General features: G+C 33.8%; 2 protein-coding genes across 2 annotated transcripts in view; one reads left to right on the top strand and one right to left on the bottom strand.

Moving 5' to 3' along the window:
• The first annotated feature begins 645 nt into the window (after positions 1-645).
• Positions 646-5786, top strand: LOC109053533 (mitotic spindle assembly checkpoint protein MAD2A-like). Its single transcript, XM_019070920.2, has 5 exons — positions 646-818; positions 2337-2483; positions 3231-3351; positions 3522-3625; positions 5206-5786. Exons 1-5 carry the CDS (start codon positions 755-757, stop codon positions 5376-5378), a joined length of 609 nt encoding a protein of 202 aa, XP_018926465.2. The 5' UTR covers positions 646-754; the 3' UTR covers positions 5379-5786.
• A 119-nt stretch (positions 5787-5905) lies between these two features.
• LOC109053548 (cGMP-specific 3',5'-cyclic phosphodiesterase-like) overlaps positions 5906-16395 on the bottom strand; it is a 33634-nt gene continuing 23144 nt past the window's right edge. Inside the window, exons 13-21 of the mRNA XM_042760970.1 lie at positions 13583-13708; positions 12675-12769; positions 12487-12574; positions 10453-10553; positions 10227-10304; positions 10078-10141; positions 9014-9088; positions 8801-8884; positions 5906-8153 (exon numbers count right to left, since the gene is read on the bottom strand). Of these exons, the coding sequence (XP_042616904.1) occupies positions 8034-8153; positions 8801-8884; positions 9014-9088; positions 10078-10141; positions 10227-10304; positions 10453-10553; positions 12487-12574; positions 12675-12769; positions 13583-13708 (831 nt within the window). The 3' untranslated portion in view covers positions 5906-8033. The remainder of the gene's footprint in view (positions 8154-8800; positions 8885-9013; positions 9089-10077; positions 10142-10226; positions 10305-10452; positions 10554-12486; positions 12575-12674; positions 12770-13582; positions 13709-16395) is intronic.

The raw sequence follows: 16395 nt of genomic DNA, 5'->3' as shown, positions 1-16395 counted from the left end.
TAGGCAGCAGAGAAAGTAGCAATTGAAAAGGGTGAATGAGGACAGCTGCAATTTTTGGTTTCTAACATCATTTAAATTTAAACTAGCTGGCCAGCTGTTAAAGAGCTATACTTGATTAAGTCAAACTCTAATATAATATAATATAATATAATATAATATAATATAATATAATATAATATAATATAATATAATATAATATAATATAATATAATAGTGCAAAAAGTTTTCTGGACTGTTGCTAATTTAGACTAGCTTTTTTACATAAAATAATTCCTCCCTCTAACAAGTTTTTGCAGTGGGATGTCTGCCAATCACAAAAGGCTTTGGTTAATCCATTTTGAACAGCACAGAGAAAAGTAACTAGCAACGTGTGATAATGTTGTATATGCATTTATATGCTTGAGGTCAAATATGGATGCAAAATAACAACACAAATATTTATATTTAAAACATGGGTTTCTTTTATTATGAAAATTTGACATTATCAAATAACTAAGGGAGGGGGTGTTCAAGGACCCCTCTCTCTCTCTCTCTCTCTCTCTCTCTCTCTCTCTCTCTCTCTCTCTCTCTCTCTCTCTCTCTCTCTCTCTGAACGTGGATTCGTGGAACGCGAGCACTTCCGGCTTCGTCACAGTGACATATGCGCCTGCGTCAGACGCAGCGTCTAAATTCAAACTAGTCGGCGGTTAAGAAAAAAACAAGTGAGGAGGGCTTAAAGCGTACAGAAACTAACCAAAATTAAACTAAATCCAAGATGTCAAAAACATTAAAAGGAATCACGCTTAAGGGGAGTGCAGAACTCGTTGCTGAGTTTTTCTGTAAGTAACTTTATTGGTTTTGGGGCAGATGAATGAAATCGACGCGAATCGTGAGGTGTCTGGAGCTTCGTTCAAAAGACTCGTGTCTTTGCTAAGGTTTATCCATTATGACAAGACTGTGTTGTTTTAATCTCAAGTGCATGGCTTTAAAAGTTAAGATTTTCTTATGATGATCTCTAACCATGTAACTTAAAGCTTAACATACGAAACATTAGTCACAACGATTTGTTTTAATGTTAAAAGGTTTGCGCATGTGTTTTTTTGAGTATCATATTTGGTACATTAGGATTCTATAGCTCATAGTAAACCTTTTTTTTGCGTCAGAATAACTTATAATGTCAGTAAAATTTAAAGGCGAGCAGTTACTACAAGTGTTCCTCCTGAAATATTGCAAACAATATAAGTCAAGTCTGTGGTTTTCAAACCCTGGGTCGCGAGACTTAAAAAATGGGTCACCAAGATGATTTGAGGACATTGTATACGTTAAACATAAACAACAAAACGAAAGTAAGAGGCAGCCGCCTCACGCATAATTCAACGTGTATTTGCGCTCTGTTTTTGCAGAGTTGAACATTATGGCCAATCACAGGTATATCTGTTGATATTTGGAACGCAATGGCCAATCAGAGGCGTTTCAGTTAGTCAGAATCCACTCGCCAAGTTTTTGTTCAGTCTTGAGTTGTGGAAGCTCGCGAATCCTCTCTTTATATCAAAGTGTTGACGCAATGTCAATAAGAGATTCATTGTACCATGTAGCGAGATTAATGGATTATAGCAGAATTTTCTGAGATCGCGAAAAAAATTAAATAAGTGACGGCGACTTTTCTGTGATTAAGGGAGCGCTCTTTGCGTGCTTTCTTGTCTATATTACAGTCCATTCTAAATTTGAATAAAATTAGTTTTTGATGCTGCAAAGAGGACCAATGTGGCGTACTTGCTGCAAGTTTCAGGATCGAGTAACATCCGCATATAAATGGTGGATTCTCTCGAAATCGCAATGAATGACTTCTTTCTTTCTTTCTTTCTTTCTTTCTTTCTTTCTTTCTTAGGGGGGATAAATAGGTGGGTCGCGTCAATTTAAAAAAGGAAAAAACAGGGTCGTTCTTAAAAAAAGTTTGAAAACCACTGTTTATTCTCACATATACTTTATAGAAATCAGTAAAGATTTCACAGCAAAAAGGGTACATTTTATAACTAGCCTATATACAAAAATGCCTTTTACTTGCAAAAAAAAGTATAAAGTATAAACTGTCATCAAATGACACAAGGCATGTAATAGTGGTCAATAAGTTTTTCATCAAAGTTATTATTAGAGGCCTTAGAAATTTATGTATAGAAAATAATACAGTAGGCTTATTTTTACAGTTTTTGTTTATAATTATGTTAGTGTTATCCATTTTTAGCTCCTGCGATCATTCTCGCAGAGCGATTCATTTGGAAAATGAAATACATTTTGGTATGCTGTGCCTTTTAAATTGTTTCCGAAAATAAATGAAATGGGTCTTTTGTTGTGTGTAGCGTTCGGAATCAACAGCATCTTGTACCAGCGAGGAATCTACCCAGCAGAAACCTTCACCAGAGTTACACAATATGACATGAGCCTTCACCTGACCACAGATGCAAAGCTGAAGAACTACCTCACCAATGTCATCTCGCAACTCAAAGGTTGTTTTTCATCCAACCATTCTTGTCTGAAAACTAATAGTAACACATCTTGTGGAATAGTTTGTTTCATTAAGATATGGTAATGAAGTTTAGTAGGAGTTGCATATGGTATTCATACAAGTTGCTTTCAACTGCTTTTTTTTTTTCTTTTTCTTCTGTGTTAAACTTTTACCCCAAAGTAATTTAAGAGTGCAGTATTCACATGAGAAAGACTACTGAATACTGCCAGAGACGTTATAGTAGAGATGAGCCACTTACTGTAGATGTATATGAATGGCAAACTGTAACACTAAATATGTTGACCAATTGCCATTTTGACCAAGGCACCACAACGCTTAATGTGGTAGAATTAATGATAGTTCCACCTTTGGTTAAAAGAGGCAATTTGCATTTATTCAGTTGCTTTGTTAAAGGAATAGTTCACCCAAAAATGAAAATATTAAGCCATCCATGTTGTAGATCAGGGTCTCCAAACTCGGTCCTGGAGGGCAGGTGTCCTGAAGAGTTTAGCTCCAACTTGCCTCAACACACCTGCCTGGACGTTTCTAGTATGAAAAATAAATAAATAAATAGACCAGCCCAAAAATATTCCTTTTGTTTGTTTGAGAGATTTGAGTTGAAGAAGCACAATTGAATCTGTTGAGATTTCAGTATCCCCCTATTTAAGTGAACAAGAGCTGTACTTTCATGACTAGAAATGGAAAACTGAGCTTAGTTCTTTAGCATCGTTTGTCATTTTCGTTGCAGAATGGTTGTTTGATTGCACAGTTCAGAAGCTGGTGGTTGTCATCACATGCCTGGAGACCAATGAGGTGCTGGAGCGATGGCAGTTTGATATTGACTGTGACAAGACAGCAAAGGAGAGCGGGTATGTAATCAAACTTCATAATCTGGAAGGATGAATGATTAATTTTCATATTCAATCACGCCTTGAAAAAGGACAATAAGTTAATAGTGATTTAGTCTTAATGTTTTTTTTTTACCTAACCAATGCAAATATGAATCTTTGTAAAGTATTGTACACTTTGGCTTTTCCAGCGCACCCAGGGAGAAGTCCATAAAAGCTATCCAAGAGGAAATCCGTTCTGTTATCAGACAGATCACTGCCACAGTTACCTTCTTGCCGTTATTAGAAACTGCCTGTAAGTAAACTACATGTGATCATTAGATCCATGCAGTCACACCACAATATCACTCTCATCCTGTGCTATATAATTTGCACATTTTTTTTTTTTTTTTTTTCGTCGCTGTAACATTTGGTTTCAGACAAACATTTTAATAAATGTTAAACATTATTTTTAATTTGGCAATATCGCATATGCCATTGTTTACATAGCAGGGCTTCAGACTGTGACTAGAACAGTCGCATTTGCGACAAAAAATATTACTTTGTAAGTGAAATTTTTGCTGAGGTGGCCACTGGCGACTATATAATATACCAGTTACGTTAACAATTCATTTATAAGCGATACGCCGCCTTGTTGTCAAGATCTTTAGTCTATTTGCTGTGTTCTGTTAATGCGTGAGCTTCATATTATTTGTAGGGCACTTGCCGTCCAATAATCATAATAAGCTCTATGCTTTGTTACATTTAAATACACAAAGTAGATTTAAAATTCTACCAAATGCATAATGAAATTCAAACAAAGAATATTATTTTGGCACTCTTTAATTATTAGATTATGTGTAATAAAAAAATTATTTGTGACTGTATATAGTTCTCAAGTTGGAAAAGACATTTAGTTCCCAATTTAAGTCATTCTTAGTTCTCAGGACATCTACAACGTGGATAAAAATGCTGATAAAGACAAGAAAAGATGAGACATAAGCACATGAAAATATGACTGAAAAATAATAATACACATTTATTATATGGCACATGAAAAAAAAAAATTGTTACCTAATTTTGTTTCTTATAGGAGCCCTTTTTGGTCTGGAGCCCTGCATAGTACATTAAATGTAAAAATGCCTTTAGAAATAACAATAGAATTCATTATAATAAACTTCTACAGTACTGCATGCTTAGTTCTAAGTTGACCACCTTTCCTGCATTTTGCGGTACAGTCCTGAAACTGGAAGTTTTGTCTCATTCTTGCAAATCATAGTAGTGTTCTGCATTTCAATTTTCTCTGTATTCTATTCTTCCCTGAAATTACAATACCACAACCACACACAAAAAAGTTATTTTGCAAACTTGGATTATTGGGGTTTAAAACGTTTATTGCGTTGCAATTTTTTAAATCTTTGTATAGACTAGTCAAGTAGCACAACTTAGTCAATGCTTAAGGAAATTAATATTCAGTTCATTATATTTAGTAGACTGACTGTTAAACTTGAACCTCATCAAAGTTGTGTGCCAGTCAGACAGTCTCTCACAATTTAACATTTTAAAAAAAGCTTATTGGTGCATTTTACAGCATATTATCATCCAATTTCACTGCAAACAGATTTCATCTAACATCATTCAGTATTTAAATAGTCTAACAGTACTAAGTTATTGTGCTCCCATGTGTCGCACAAAATCAGATCAACAGCAATAACCAGGTGGTCACCGTACTCAGTACTCATGCAAAGCTGAATTATATTTATTTATTTTTTTCTCCCAGTGGTTTCTTTTCGGAGTGAAGCAAACTAAACAACTTTATAAAGCTGACAAGTTGCAGGGTGCATATTTTATTGACCGTTTTCTCTTTGTGTATAACTTTTGTCCCTTATAACGCAGGTGCTTTCGACCTTCTGATCTACACAGACAAAGATCTTGAGGTACCCGAGCAATGGGAGGAATCTGGGCCTCAACTAATTGACCAATCAGAAGAGGTCCGCTTGCGTTCCTTTACTACTTCTATTCATAAGGTGAACAGTATGGTGGCCTACAAGAGGACAAACTCCATGTGATTTTTTTTTTTTCTTTTTTTGTGTGTTCTGTTCTTTTTTTCTTCTTTTGTGTTCTGTTCACCTTTTCAGTCTTCTGTATATATATCTACATAAAGCTCATTTCTTATTTGTTGTATTTTTAAATAATGTATTTCCCAATACAGAAAATAAATTTCGTGTTTCCAGTATTGTATTGGTGATCTGTTTCTTTGATATTTTGCCGTAGTTATCCTCTAGATGGCGACAAAATCTAGGTTTACATTTCCTTACATATGCGAATAGCCTGTCAACAACAAAACCTGTCAATGCATCTGGGTCTGTATTTCAACCTAAATTCAAAAGACTTTGTTTCCTTTAATATTTTGCATTAATTATTTTACTACTGTATTATTAGTACCGCATCAGTGTTATGGCAATATTGGTTCTACCTTCTTAAAAAAAAAAAAAGATTTAAAAACTATACTTATAGGATGATTCTCATTACTGTACGGAGGATCATCATTGATAATTACAAATGAAAACATACATGCCACCTAATGTTTTACAATAAACCATGTATGAGGACAGAATTTACTCAAACCACATGCTATTGAGCTCTTTCTGTCTTGAATTTAGTGAAGGTTTTAATTTGTAAAGCAGTGTTGCATTAATTACCTACAATGAAAAGAGTGTAGAAGTGTGTCACAAATAAAGGAGACTAGTGTCTCAATTATGAAAATCGAGCAGAATAAAGGATGTAAATGTGTTTCATCTGAAGCAGGGTGGCACATTCTGCTTTGAACCTGTCATTCTTTTGACTTCAAAGTCTTCTATTGCTGATGGCTCAGTTGAAGACACATCAGAGAAACACCTGCTGGGTTCATTAGCATGAGAAGAGGTGGACAGGCAGTCTTTCCGTTTTATAGCAAGACATGTAGTTAACAGAAAATGACAGGAGTGTGTTATATTCTATGCTTGTATATACATTCATTTTTAAAAGGTTTTTCTTATTTTTGACTAAATTATGCATTCAGTTTTTATGACCATATATTCCTACATAGCATATTTGTTTTTCTAAAAAATAATATCTTATTACTTTACGCTACAGGAGTATTTGAGTGAAATGTATAAATGAACAATGTAAAACAATGACCAACTACAGCAACTAAAAATGTACACTTTTCCATCCTATTTGTTAACTGCTCAACTATAAATTCCTTTAAATAGATCAAATGCGCATCCTTAATGATTTTATATAATTGATCAAATATTGTAAAATAATAACTTAAAGAATAGTAGATCCATCAACATGTCAAGTGTGGAACAGGTTTCTTTTTGAACATGCCAAATGGGCACACAGTGATTGCATTGAACTTTACAATTCTACAGACATCTTATTTCCATCACACTCCAAAACAAATATTTGCTGTGATTGTCAAGGATTTTAACACATTAGTGTAACGGATGATAAATAAGTTCACATATCATAGGCTATTGATTACTTTATATGCAATGTAGGTGAAAAAAACAAAAAAAAAACCTCTACAGCATGGTATAATGGTGTAACACAAAGTGACATGGGAAGTGGTTATACAATTAAAAATTACTTTGTGTTTGATGTGTTATTTTTATACCAGCTTACTTAAGCTGTGCAATAAAGCAAAATAAGATTTTGTATATGTGCATATTTCAGTAATTCAATGAGTGAGCTGCACAAAAAATAACAGACTACAACTAAGGAATGTTCTGGGCTCAATCCAAGTTGATTTGCTGTTGATTACCATGTAAAATAGTTTTGAAATGTTATAAAACAGGTAAATTGGAATTAGGAAATCTGTGAGGGAAAGCACTGCACTAGTATAAATGTTAGAATACAGTACATGCTTTTCAAAAGAATGACTAAAAGATAAACATTACATGATACACATAAATCTAAACATGCTAGAACTGCTAGCTAAGCTTATCTGTGTATTATTATACCTAATATCTCAACTCCAGCCATGCTTATGGTTACCAGAAATCAGAGTTTTAACTATTGTAATTATCTGCACAGTACTGTTTGCATGGAGCAACTCCACCCACAGGAATTATACTAGAAATTCATAAATTAATCTATCTAGAACAGTAGTTCCACTGCTAAAAGTGTGATTTATTATTAAGACAACTTTACAACTTTTTACAATTTTACAATTACTTACAAAAATAAAACTTGTACACTTCTGACTTAGAAATCTTACGTCTTAAAATTCTATTGTGTGTGTTATGGTAAATGTCATTTTTGTTTGTTTTTACAAATTAAAAGACGAGCTGAAATAATTTTCTTTGTTAACAGCATGCCACAAATGCTTAGGACAGAACTTGTATTGAAACGGGAACATTCCTTTAATGAGTCAAGATAATTTAATCACAGTTTTAAAGCATTTCTTCATCAGCTAGATTACCTGCACAGTTAAAGATCTATCAATCCTTCTTTATTTCATCAAGTCTTTCATAGCACAGCTGTACGCAGCTCAATAATTGATTTTACTCTGATGCATCTATAACCCAACCTTGCACTTTTAAAGCTGCTCCAGTGTGCTTTGTGAATTGGGCAGTGCAGTCATGTGAATATCATCCAACCAGGGTCTCGTAATCCTTTAGTCTCTGGGAAGTGGGCAGGGAATGATGTCCCAGGACGTCTGCATGCCAAAAGAAATGCTACAGTCCTCCATTTAGCAAAGCTTCCTCTCCTTGCTCAGCGAGCAGCTTCCAATTCTGTCTGTTCTTCCTACATCCTTCCAGCAGGGGGGAGCAGTACTCTGAGATACCCGTCAGCGCCTGCTCACACAAACACAGGGCAAAAGAGCAGAAGAACAATCAATAAAAAATGATCACTACTGATGTTAAAAAGATAAGACCCAAAAAAATAAAAATTCTGTCATCATTTACTTATTTTTTGAGGAATGTTATGGTCCAAACAAAACTGGACCCCACTGACTTTGATTGCATGGAATCTAAACATTACGAGTCATTTTTCAAAATATAAGAAATGGATACAAGTTTAGAATGACATGAAGTTGAGTACATGATGACAGAATTTCCATTTAATTAGCAGAAGAAATGGTAAGGGCTTTCTTTATTCTAAATTATCAAATTAACCCTATAAAACCTGACATGATACAGTAAGCTTTATAGAGTTAAAATACCCACATGATTAGCAGTTGAGGTATTCTAATGCACATACCTAATCTATGATGATCCACAAAAAAGCAGTTAATTATATAATAATTCAATAAATGGATCAGGAAAATGAAACAAAACATACTCTAAAAATTAAGTTTGCCTGATTTGCATTACACATCATTTACCAAACAAGTAGGCCCACATTAAACGTGCACCATTGGTTTAGCCAGGTTCTTTTTTGGCTGGTTGGGTCGCTTAAACAATGACATTAAATATAAATGACAAAAGAAAATATGATTTACCACATATAACTGTGTACAAATGGCATCAATGAAAGACACTTGCATGCTGGGAATTTTATCCTGCTTCTCCCTGTTCATCAGATCTGGAAAGAATCAAGTCACATGGTTACTTTTATTTTCCCATCCACCAGAGAGTTACTGACCTGGTTCTAAACTACTGCAGTCTTATAAAACATAATATTGATGTCTTCATAAAGCAAGTAAAGAGCTTACAATAGGTTCAATGTTTAGCTCTCTCCGCTCCTTATCACCTTGTTCAAAGAACTCTGTGGCAACCAGTTCTGCTATCTGTTGAAACATAAATAAATGGTAATTACTGAATTGGTACTTTCTTTGGTGTAGAAAATGGTCAATATTTCACATCAAAAGCTGATCAGCTCTGAAAATTACGACACTTTCCTGTCTGTTTTTAGTTGGCAGTCTCCACAGGTTTGCTTATTAGTGCCGTTTGCAATATTTAGGGTTAGGGATTTGATAGACAGATAGGATGCTAAGGAGTTATGTGACGGAAATCTGGCTGTGTTTAAAATGGAATACTGTGAATGCTCAATATGTTCTGTATGTTTTAACTATAGTATGTGAATCGACACAATGCAATTATAAACAACTGGTGTCCATCTATCTTATCTCTGAAAAGAAAAGAAAAAAACTATATGATTCATACAGGTAACAAAGTATTTAATTTTTACCATAGCCTCATGTCCATCCAGTAAATAATAAGTCTGTCTATAGGTCATGAGCTTGCATAATTCTCAATGATAACATGTTCTTGGTTATGTTTTATGAGAGTGAGAAGGTCTAAATTATGGTCATTTAGGTTGCGTTGAGTAGGACCGCAGCTGCACCTCCACCTCCACCTCCACCCTCTGCTAATCAGCAAACAAGCTTGTCAATTAGTGAAGAGAGAGAAAATTAATGGAAGATAGGAGGTGGTGATGATGCCATATACTATGAAAGGCAGAGTAGAGGAATAAGTGTGCATATAATGTGCTTTTACTTTTAAAAACAATTAGATGGTTTGCAATTGAATGGGTTAAACCAATTTAAGGTTAGAAACATTGTCTATGTGAGGGACAAAACACACTGTAAACATGTTAAATGTATAAAGCTACAGAATGTCAAAGTATCTACACTCTGCTATTCACTGAATGAAATAAAGCTTAAATTAGCCTTCATTGTGGACAAACATTTCAAAAGAATTCATATCATTTATACAAATGAGCTTTGAAAGTGGGCTTTTATTGTAAATGTAATCATATGTATTCTTGTATGTTTACCTTCTTCTGTACTGGCCAGGGTTTTGTAATAGCTGAGATATCACATGCTGTCATCAGCATCGACCTACAGAAGACAATCATAACAAAGAAATATATATGATTGACCAAATAATAATTGCATTCTTCTTTCCTAAATGCTTGACACTCACCTTAGCAGATCTCTGTGATATCCGTCCTCCCATACAAACTGACTGTTTTTAGCCAGCTCAAAGAATTCTGTTCTTTTCCTGCAAAACCAAATATAGCATTATGAACAAACAGCAAGAAACTGAGAGAAATTGGCTACTGTATGCTCAAATACAAGTCAAATGAATAAATCCCTTTTGTAGGTTTCTAAAACCTCCAACTCAGCTGTATATGACATCTGGTACCTACTTCATGTAGAGAGCCAGGTCAGTGGCCAAAATAGCCTTTTCAATCATCTTCAGTGTTGCCTTGTACTCATCCAGAGAAAGACCGCTCAGAATCTGATTACCCTGAGAGAGAGCGACAGTAGGAATGAAAGAAAACAACCTTTTGTCTATATTATGTCAAGATGTACGGAAACAGATGAATGCAGTTACAATGTGGCCACATAAAAACATTACATGGGTATTTATGTGAGGGTATTTATTTAAAATATGTGGTTTCTTATTTATAAAAAAAATATGAATCTGATCAAATATACAACATATTTGTTTAATAATTAAACTGTGTATTTTTTTTTTTTTTAAATGTATTCTTTAAATATTCAAACAATATACAATAATACATAAAATAATGGTTCCAAAAGGGCAGCTTTGCAGTAATGCCGCAGAATTAACATTTGGTGTTTCCCAAAGAACCTTTACATTTTTAAAAGAAACATTTTTATTATTGTGAAGATATTTTAAGAATTTAAAGAACCTTTTTCCAGTATAAATAATCTTTTGTGCAATGTAAAGGTCCCATGAAGTAACATTATTTTAAAGAGTGTAGGATGCTGAGATATGTTGGGTAGTTGCTATGTGATTCCTAAGATTTTCTGGGTGGTTGCTTTAATGGCCTGAGCCTGAAGAGCCCACTCTCAAGTCCCTATTATATTTTCTACAGTATTTTTCTAGAGTATCTCCTTCAAAGAATTTCACACATTTCATCATTTTACAGTACATAAGTAATAGCACGACCCATCAAAAAGGTACATAATTTGAGGTATCATTCACATACCGCAAATGGTGTGGGCATATTATGTGTCAAATATTATTCATTTTTTGAATTAGAAGTTTGATTAAATCACCAACCTAAAAGGGATACTCCACCCCAAAATGAAAATTTTGTCATTAATCACTTACCACCTTGTCGTTCCAAACCCGTAAAAGCTTTGTTCGTCTTCGGAACACAATTCAAGATATTTTGGATGAAAACCGGGAGGCTTGTGACTGTCCCATAGACTGCCAAGTAAATAACAGTGTCAAGGTCCATAAAAGGTATGAAAATCGTCATCAGAATACTCCATCTGCCATCAGACGTGCAATCTGGGTTATATGAAGTGACGGGAACACTTTTTGTAGGTGAAGAAAACAAAAATAACGACTTTATTCAACAATTCCTTTGTCAACAGTCTCCTCTGTGTCTCTCCATATCACCGTATGCTGTGTATGCTTTTCTGTATCATCCGCGCCACAAGGATGTGCTGTTTTCTCTCAAATCAAAGCTAAATACATGTAGAAACAGCACATCCTTGTGGTGCGGATGATTAAAACACTGTTGACACTGTTATTTACTTGGAAGTCTATGGGACAGTCACAGGCCTCCCGGTTTTCATCCAAAATATCATAAATTGTGTTACGAATACGAACAAAGCTTTTACGGGTTTGGAACGACATGGGGGTAAGTGATTAATGACAAAATTTTCATTTTGGGGTGGAGTATCCCTTTAAGAATGGGCTAATAGAGAAGCTACATTGCAGTCCAGGGCAGGCATCCACTGAGATAATGTCAGCATGTTGCCATAACAACATCAAGAACCTGGACCATGAGAAAAGCATGCTCCCAGGTTTTCTTATTGAATTTGCTGAATGTGAATGAGAGTAATTATTCCCTGTGTGTATATGCGATCTGAATAGCTAATTGTAGATACAGATTGTTATTAACTGTAAAATTAAACATTACTTTTAAAAGCTTCTCTGGATTTACAATGGAGTGAATTGCTCTTATCAGCAGATAGAAGGTAAGAGGTCATCACACAGAAACTCAAAACAGTGTTTTCAATTAACATGTTTACAGCCCGCTGGACATGTTCCAACATGCTGCTAATGGAGTTTGTTAGCATGCTTTAATAATATTCTTTTTGTAATGTCTATTTAATGATTTTCTTTTCTAACACAATTATGATATACGCTTAATTTGTGATTAATTAAAATGAGATGTTTAAAACTCTCATATACTCACTGGACTATTGAGAATCATAAGACACTGGTCAAAATGGTGGTGCTCCATTGTGGAGTGGCAGTACAACTGGGCCAGTGGATGGTCGCTTCTGTAAAAACAGTCAAAAATGCCACATCATTATCATTTTTACATATCCATTTTGTTGGTAATAACACAAGCTGATACACTAAACTAAATTAAGTACAAACCTTTTGATGTAGGAGTTGTTGACACCTCGATGGTCCAAATCATGGCTCAGTGTAGCAATCATTAAAGCTAAAACCTCCAAATCACTCAGATTGCTCTGTAAATGAAAACACTGCTTTAATAATATATTTTCTATGGGATTGGTTAATGCATTAAAAAGCACTGCAAAATAGAGCCATGCTGTCCAAAACAAATGCAGTCATATGTAAATCTGAATAACTATAATTACTTTCTGGTAAACAGCCGAACTAAAACCAATTAGACTTTAGCTGGTATGTCAAAACAAGACTTGACTAATATTTCTCAATTCATAATTCACAAAGCATCAGTAATACAAATAATTTACAATAATTTGTGATTGTGAATAATTGTAACAAGCTGACTCAACACACTGTTCTTGATAGACTTGGCTATTCAAAGAAAGCATGCGTTTTCCATAAGTCTAAAACAAGTACTGTATATACATGCAAAAGATTAACTACCACTGTAAAAAACAAAAGACATTTATAGTGGAACGCATAATAAAACTGTTCTCCTAGTTTCATATTTTTGCTTATAACTATGAACTGGTTTCTCTATAATTATATATAATTGACATTTTAAAAATCTCAACTACTACAAATATTACTACATAATATTTTTAATAACTGTTTTCAATCATTACTACTCTGTATACTGTACTTGTGCTAGCAGTCTTGAATCCAGAATTGCACACCTTAATATGAAGACCAGCAAGCTTATATCCTAGTTACTGTTTAGTTACAAGACAGACTCGCTATGTGTTAATAGGTGTCAGTATGGTTACTGATTTGTGCTATGCTGGACTGAACTCAAGTTGAAGCTGTACACCAGATGCCACAGTGCTGATGTGACTCTTGCCTGTGTGGTGTTTGTTATCAGAGCCACTGACCTGAAACCGCCCAGACTTCAGCACAGCAAACATGCACTGGGAGGTGTTGAAGGCATGTCGCCAGTTGTGGTAGACCACATTCTTCCTGTAGTTCTTTTTTACGCTTAAGATCCACTGACACAAACTCTGGAACAAGATTAATAGTTATTTTTATAGGTATAAAGATTAGCCAGAATATTGCAGGGATTAATATATATATATATATATATATATATATATATATATATATATATATATATATATATATATATACACCCCTGTAAAGGGGCTGTAATTTTTATGGTAGGTTTATTTTAACAGATAGAGACAGAATATCAACCGAAAAATCCAGAAACACACACACACACACACACACATACACACACACACACACACACACACCGTGGGACATGAGATCTTGGATGACATGGGGTTGAGTAAATTATCAGGAATTTTTTTTTGAAAGTGGATTAAAAAAAACTGTCATGTACTCTGTACTGTAGCATGCAAAATACGTATTTAGTTGTGTGTGTTGTGTTCTCTCCATGCAGCTTGTAGGTCTCCGTTTAACTGGCTAACAGCAATATCTGTTCACTTGCAACTGTCTAGAAATGTGTCGATGAATAGTGAATGTTTGTTGTTGTTATAACTTGTAGATAGAGATAGATAATAGAGCAATACGTTGATACACAAACTGCAGTGCTTTATCAGTACATTTCTGCATTGGGCTAACACATATACCATGGCTGTTTGGGTGTTTACCACCGAGTTGTGGGTAAGTAATGGTGATGGGCGTTCCGTTATTGACATGCGCTGCACGCAGTAGACCAATCACCCCAGTTTATCATCATGCAAAGGAGGGGTTTGGAAAAATGAATCATTAAATGAATCGTTTGGGAGTCGTTGATCAAAAAATGGGGGGGAGGGGATGCATATTTTAAGACAATGAAATGATTTTTGACCTTGCATACATGCCAACCTGTTGTTGGGGACTCCTAAAACCAAAATATGAGCCTTTCATTACCCATAATAGGGGCACTTCAAAAATGGAAAGGTATTTACTTTGCTATTATAAATGGTTTAAATTAAATCACTCTGAATGAAACATGATGTTGAGGTGGGATTTGGACTAAAACTCACATTTCTATTTAATGTAGTATCTGAAATCACAAAGAAATCGGAAATAGTATGAATAATAAAGTCTCATAGATTGCCATATTATGTTAACTTGAAACCCAATATTTTATTAAGTAAATGTATTTTTTTTTTCCATTCCATTATTTCATATACAGTACAGGTCAAAAGTTTGGAAACATTACTATTTTTAATGTTTTTGAAAGAAGTCTCTTTTGCTCATCAAGCCTGCATTTATTTGATCAAAAATACAGAAAAAAACAGTAATATTGTGAAATATTATTACAACTTAAAATATTAGTTTTCTATTTGAATATACTTAAAAAAAAATGTATTACTGTGATGCAAAGCTGAATTTTCAGCATCATTACTCCAGCCTTCAGTGTCACATGTAACATTCAGTCTATCACATGATCATTTAGAAATCATTCTAAATATTCTGATTTATTATGAGTGTTGGAAACAGTTCTGCTGTCTAATATATTTGATGAATAAAGAAAATGGTTAAAAAGAACTGCATTTATTCAAAAAAAAAAAAATTCTAATAATATATATTCTAATAATATACTTTCTTTACTATCACTTTTTATCAATTTAACACATCCTTGCTGAATAAAAGTATTGATTTTATTTTTTAAAAAAAAGAAAGAAAGAAAAAAAATTACTGACCCCAAATTACTGACCAGTAGTGTATATTGTTATTACAAAATATTTATATTTTAAAAACATAGCTTCTTTTTTTTTTTTTTACTTTTTATTCATCAAAGTATCCTAAAAAAGTATCACGTTCTGAAAAAAATATTAAGCAGCAGAACTGTTTCCAACTTTGATAATGAATCATCATATTAGAATGATTTCTAAAGGATCATGTGATAATGATCCTAAAAATTCAGCTTTGCATCACAGAAATAAATAATAATTTAAAGTATAATAAATTTAAAAACAATTATTTTAAATTGTAATTATATATCACAATATTACATTTTTTTCTGTATTTTTGATCAAATAAATGCAGGCTTGATTAGCAGAAGAAACTTCTTTCAAAAACATTAAAAATAGTAATGTTTCCAAACTTTTGACCTGTACTGTATATATATTTGTTGTTGGACATCATCATGGAAAACTGATTCTTTCCAAAGTCAATGCTCTGTGATAGTTCTGTTATGATTATTTTCATCCAGCCATCCACTGTCCAAGCAGCTTAGCCTCTGTAGGATCACAGGAACAGTGGAGCCTATTCCAGCGTCTCTGGTAGCAGATAGCTAGTCCATCACAGGCCATTTATTTTTTATTGCTAAAAATATATTCACAAACGTATTTAAAAACCAAGATTATTTAATTCTGAAACTGAAAGCATCCAAAAATATAAGGGTTACCCAGATAAAATCAGTAGCCAAATAAATTCAGGTGATCTCAACAAATCAGGTGATCTCTTTACTAGGCCACTGATGACTGGTGACTTCATATCATGTGAGTGTGCTCAGTGACTGTACACACAGTGTCACTGACATTCTTGGTCAAAAGTGCCATTCATTTATTTAGGTTTAAAATATATAAAGTGGTTTACATTTAAAATGTGTAAAATTTGACTAGAGACAACTTTTAAAGATACTAATTCTTTACACAGTACTGAAACACTAAGTAATTAATTTCTCCAATATAATATCTGTTATGTATATATCTGAAATGTATGCCTTTGT

The sequence above is a fragment of the Cyprinus carpio genome, chromosome A7, assembly GCF_018340385.1.
Source record: "Cyprinus carpio isolate SPL01 chromosome A7, ASM1834038v1, whole genome shotgun sequence".
NCBI classification, from domain to species: domain Eukaryota; kingdom Metazoa; phylum Chordata; class Actinopteri; order Cypriniformes; family Cyprinidae; genus Cyprinus; species Cyprinus carpio.
This window is presented reverse-complemented; position numbering and strand designations above follow the sequence as displayed.

Excerpts from the sequence above, each read along its gene's own strand:
- LOC109053533 (XM_019070920.2), top strand. The coding sequence starts at position 755 with ATGTCAAAAACATTAAAAGGAATCACGCTTAAGGGGAGTGCAGAACTC. Across the intron at positions 2,484-3,230 it reads TGTCATCTCGCAACTCAAAG|AATGGTTGTTTGATTGCACA; the intron begins GTTGTTTTTCAT and ends TTTTCGTTGCAG. Across the intron at positions 3,352-3,521 it reads AAGACAGCAAAGGAGAGCGG|CGCACCCAGGGAGAAGTCCA; the intron begins GTATGTAATCAA and ends TGGCTTTTCCAG.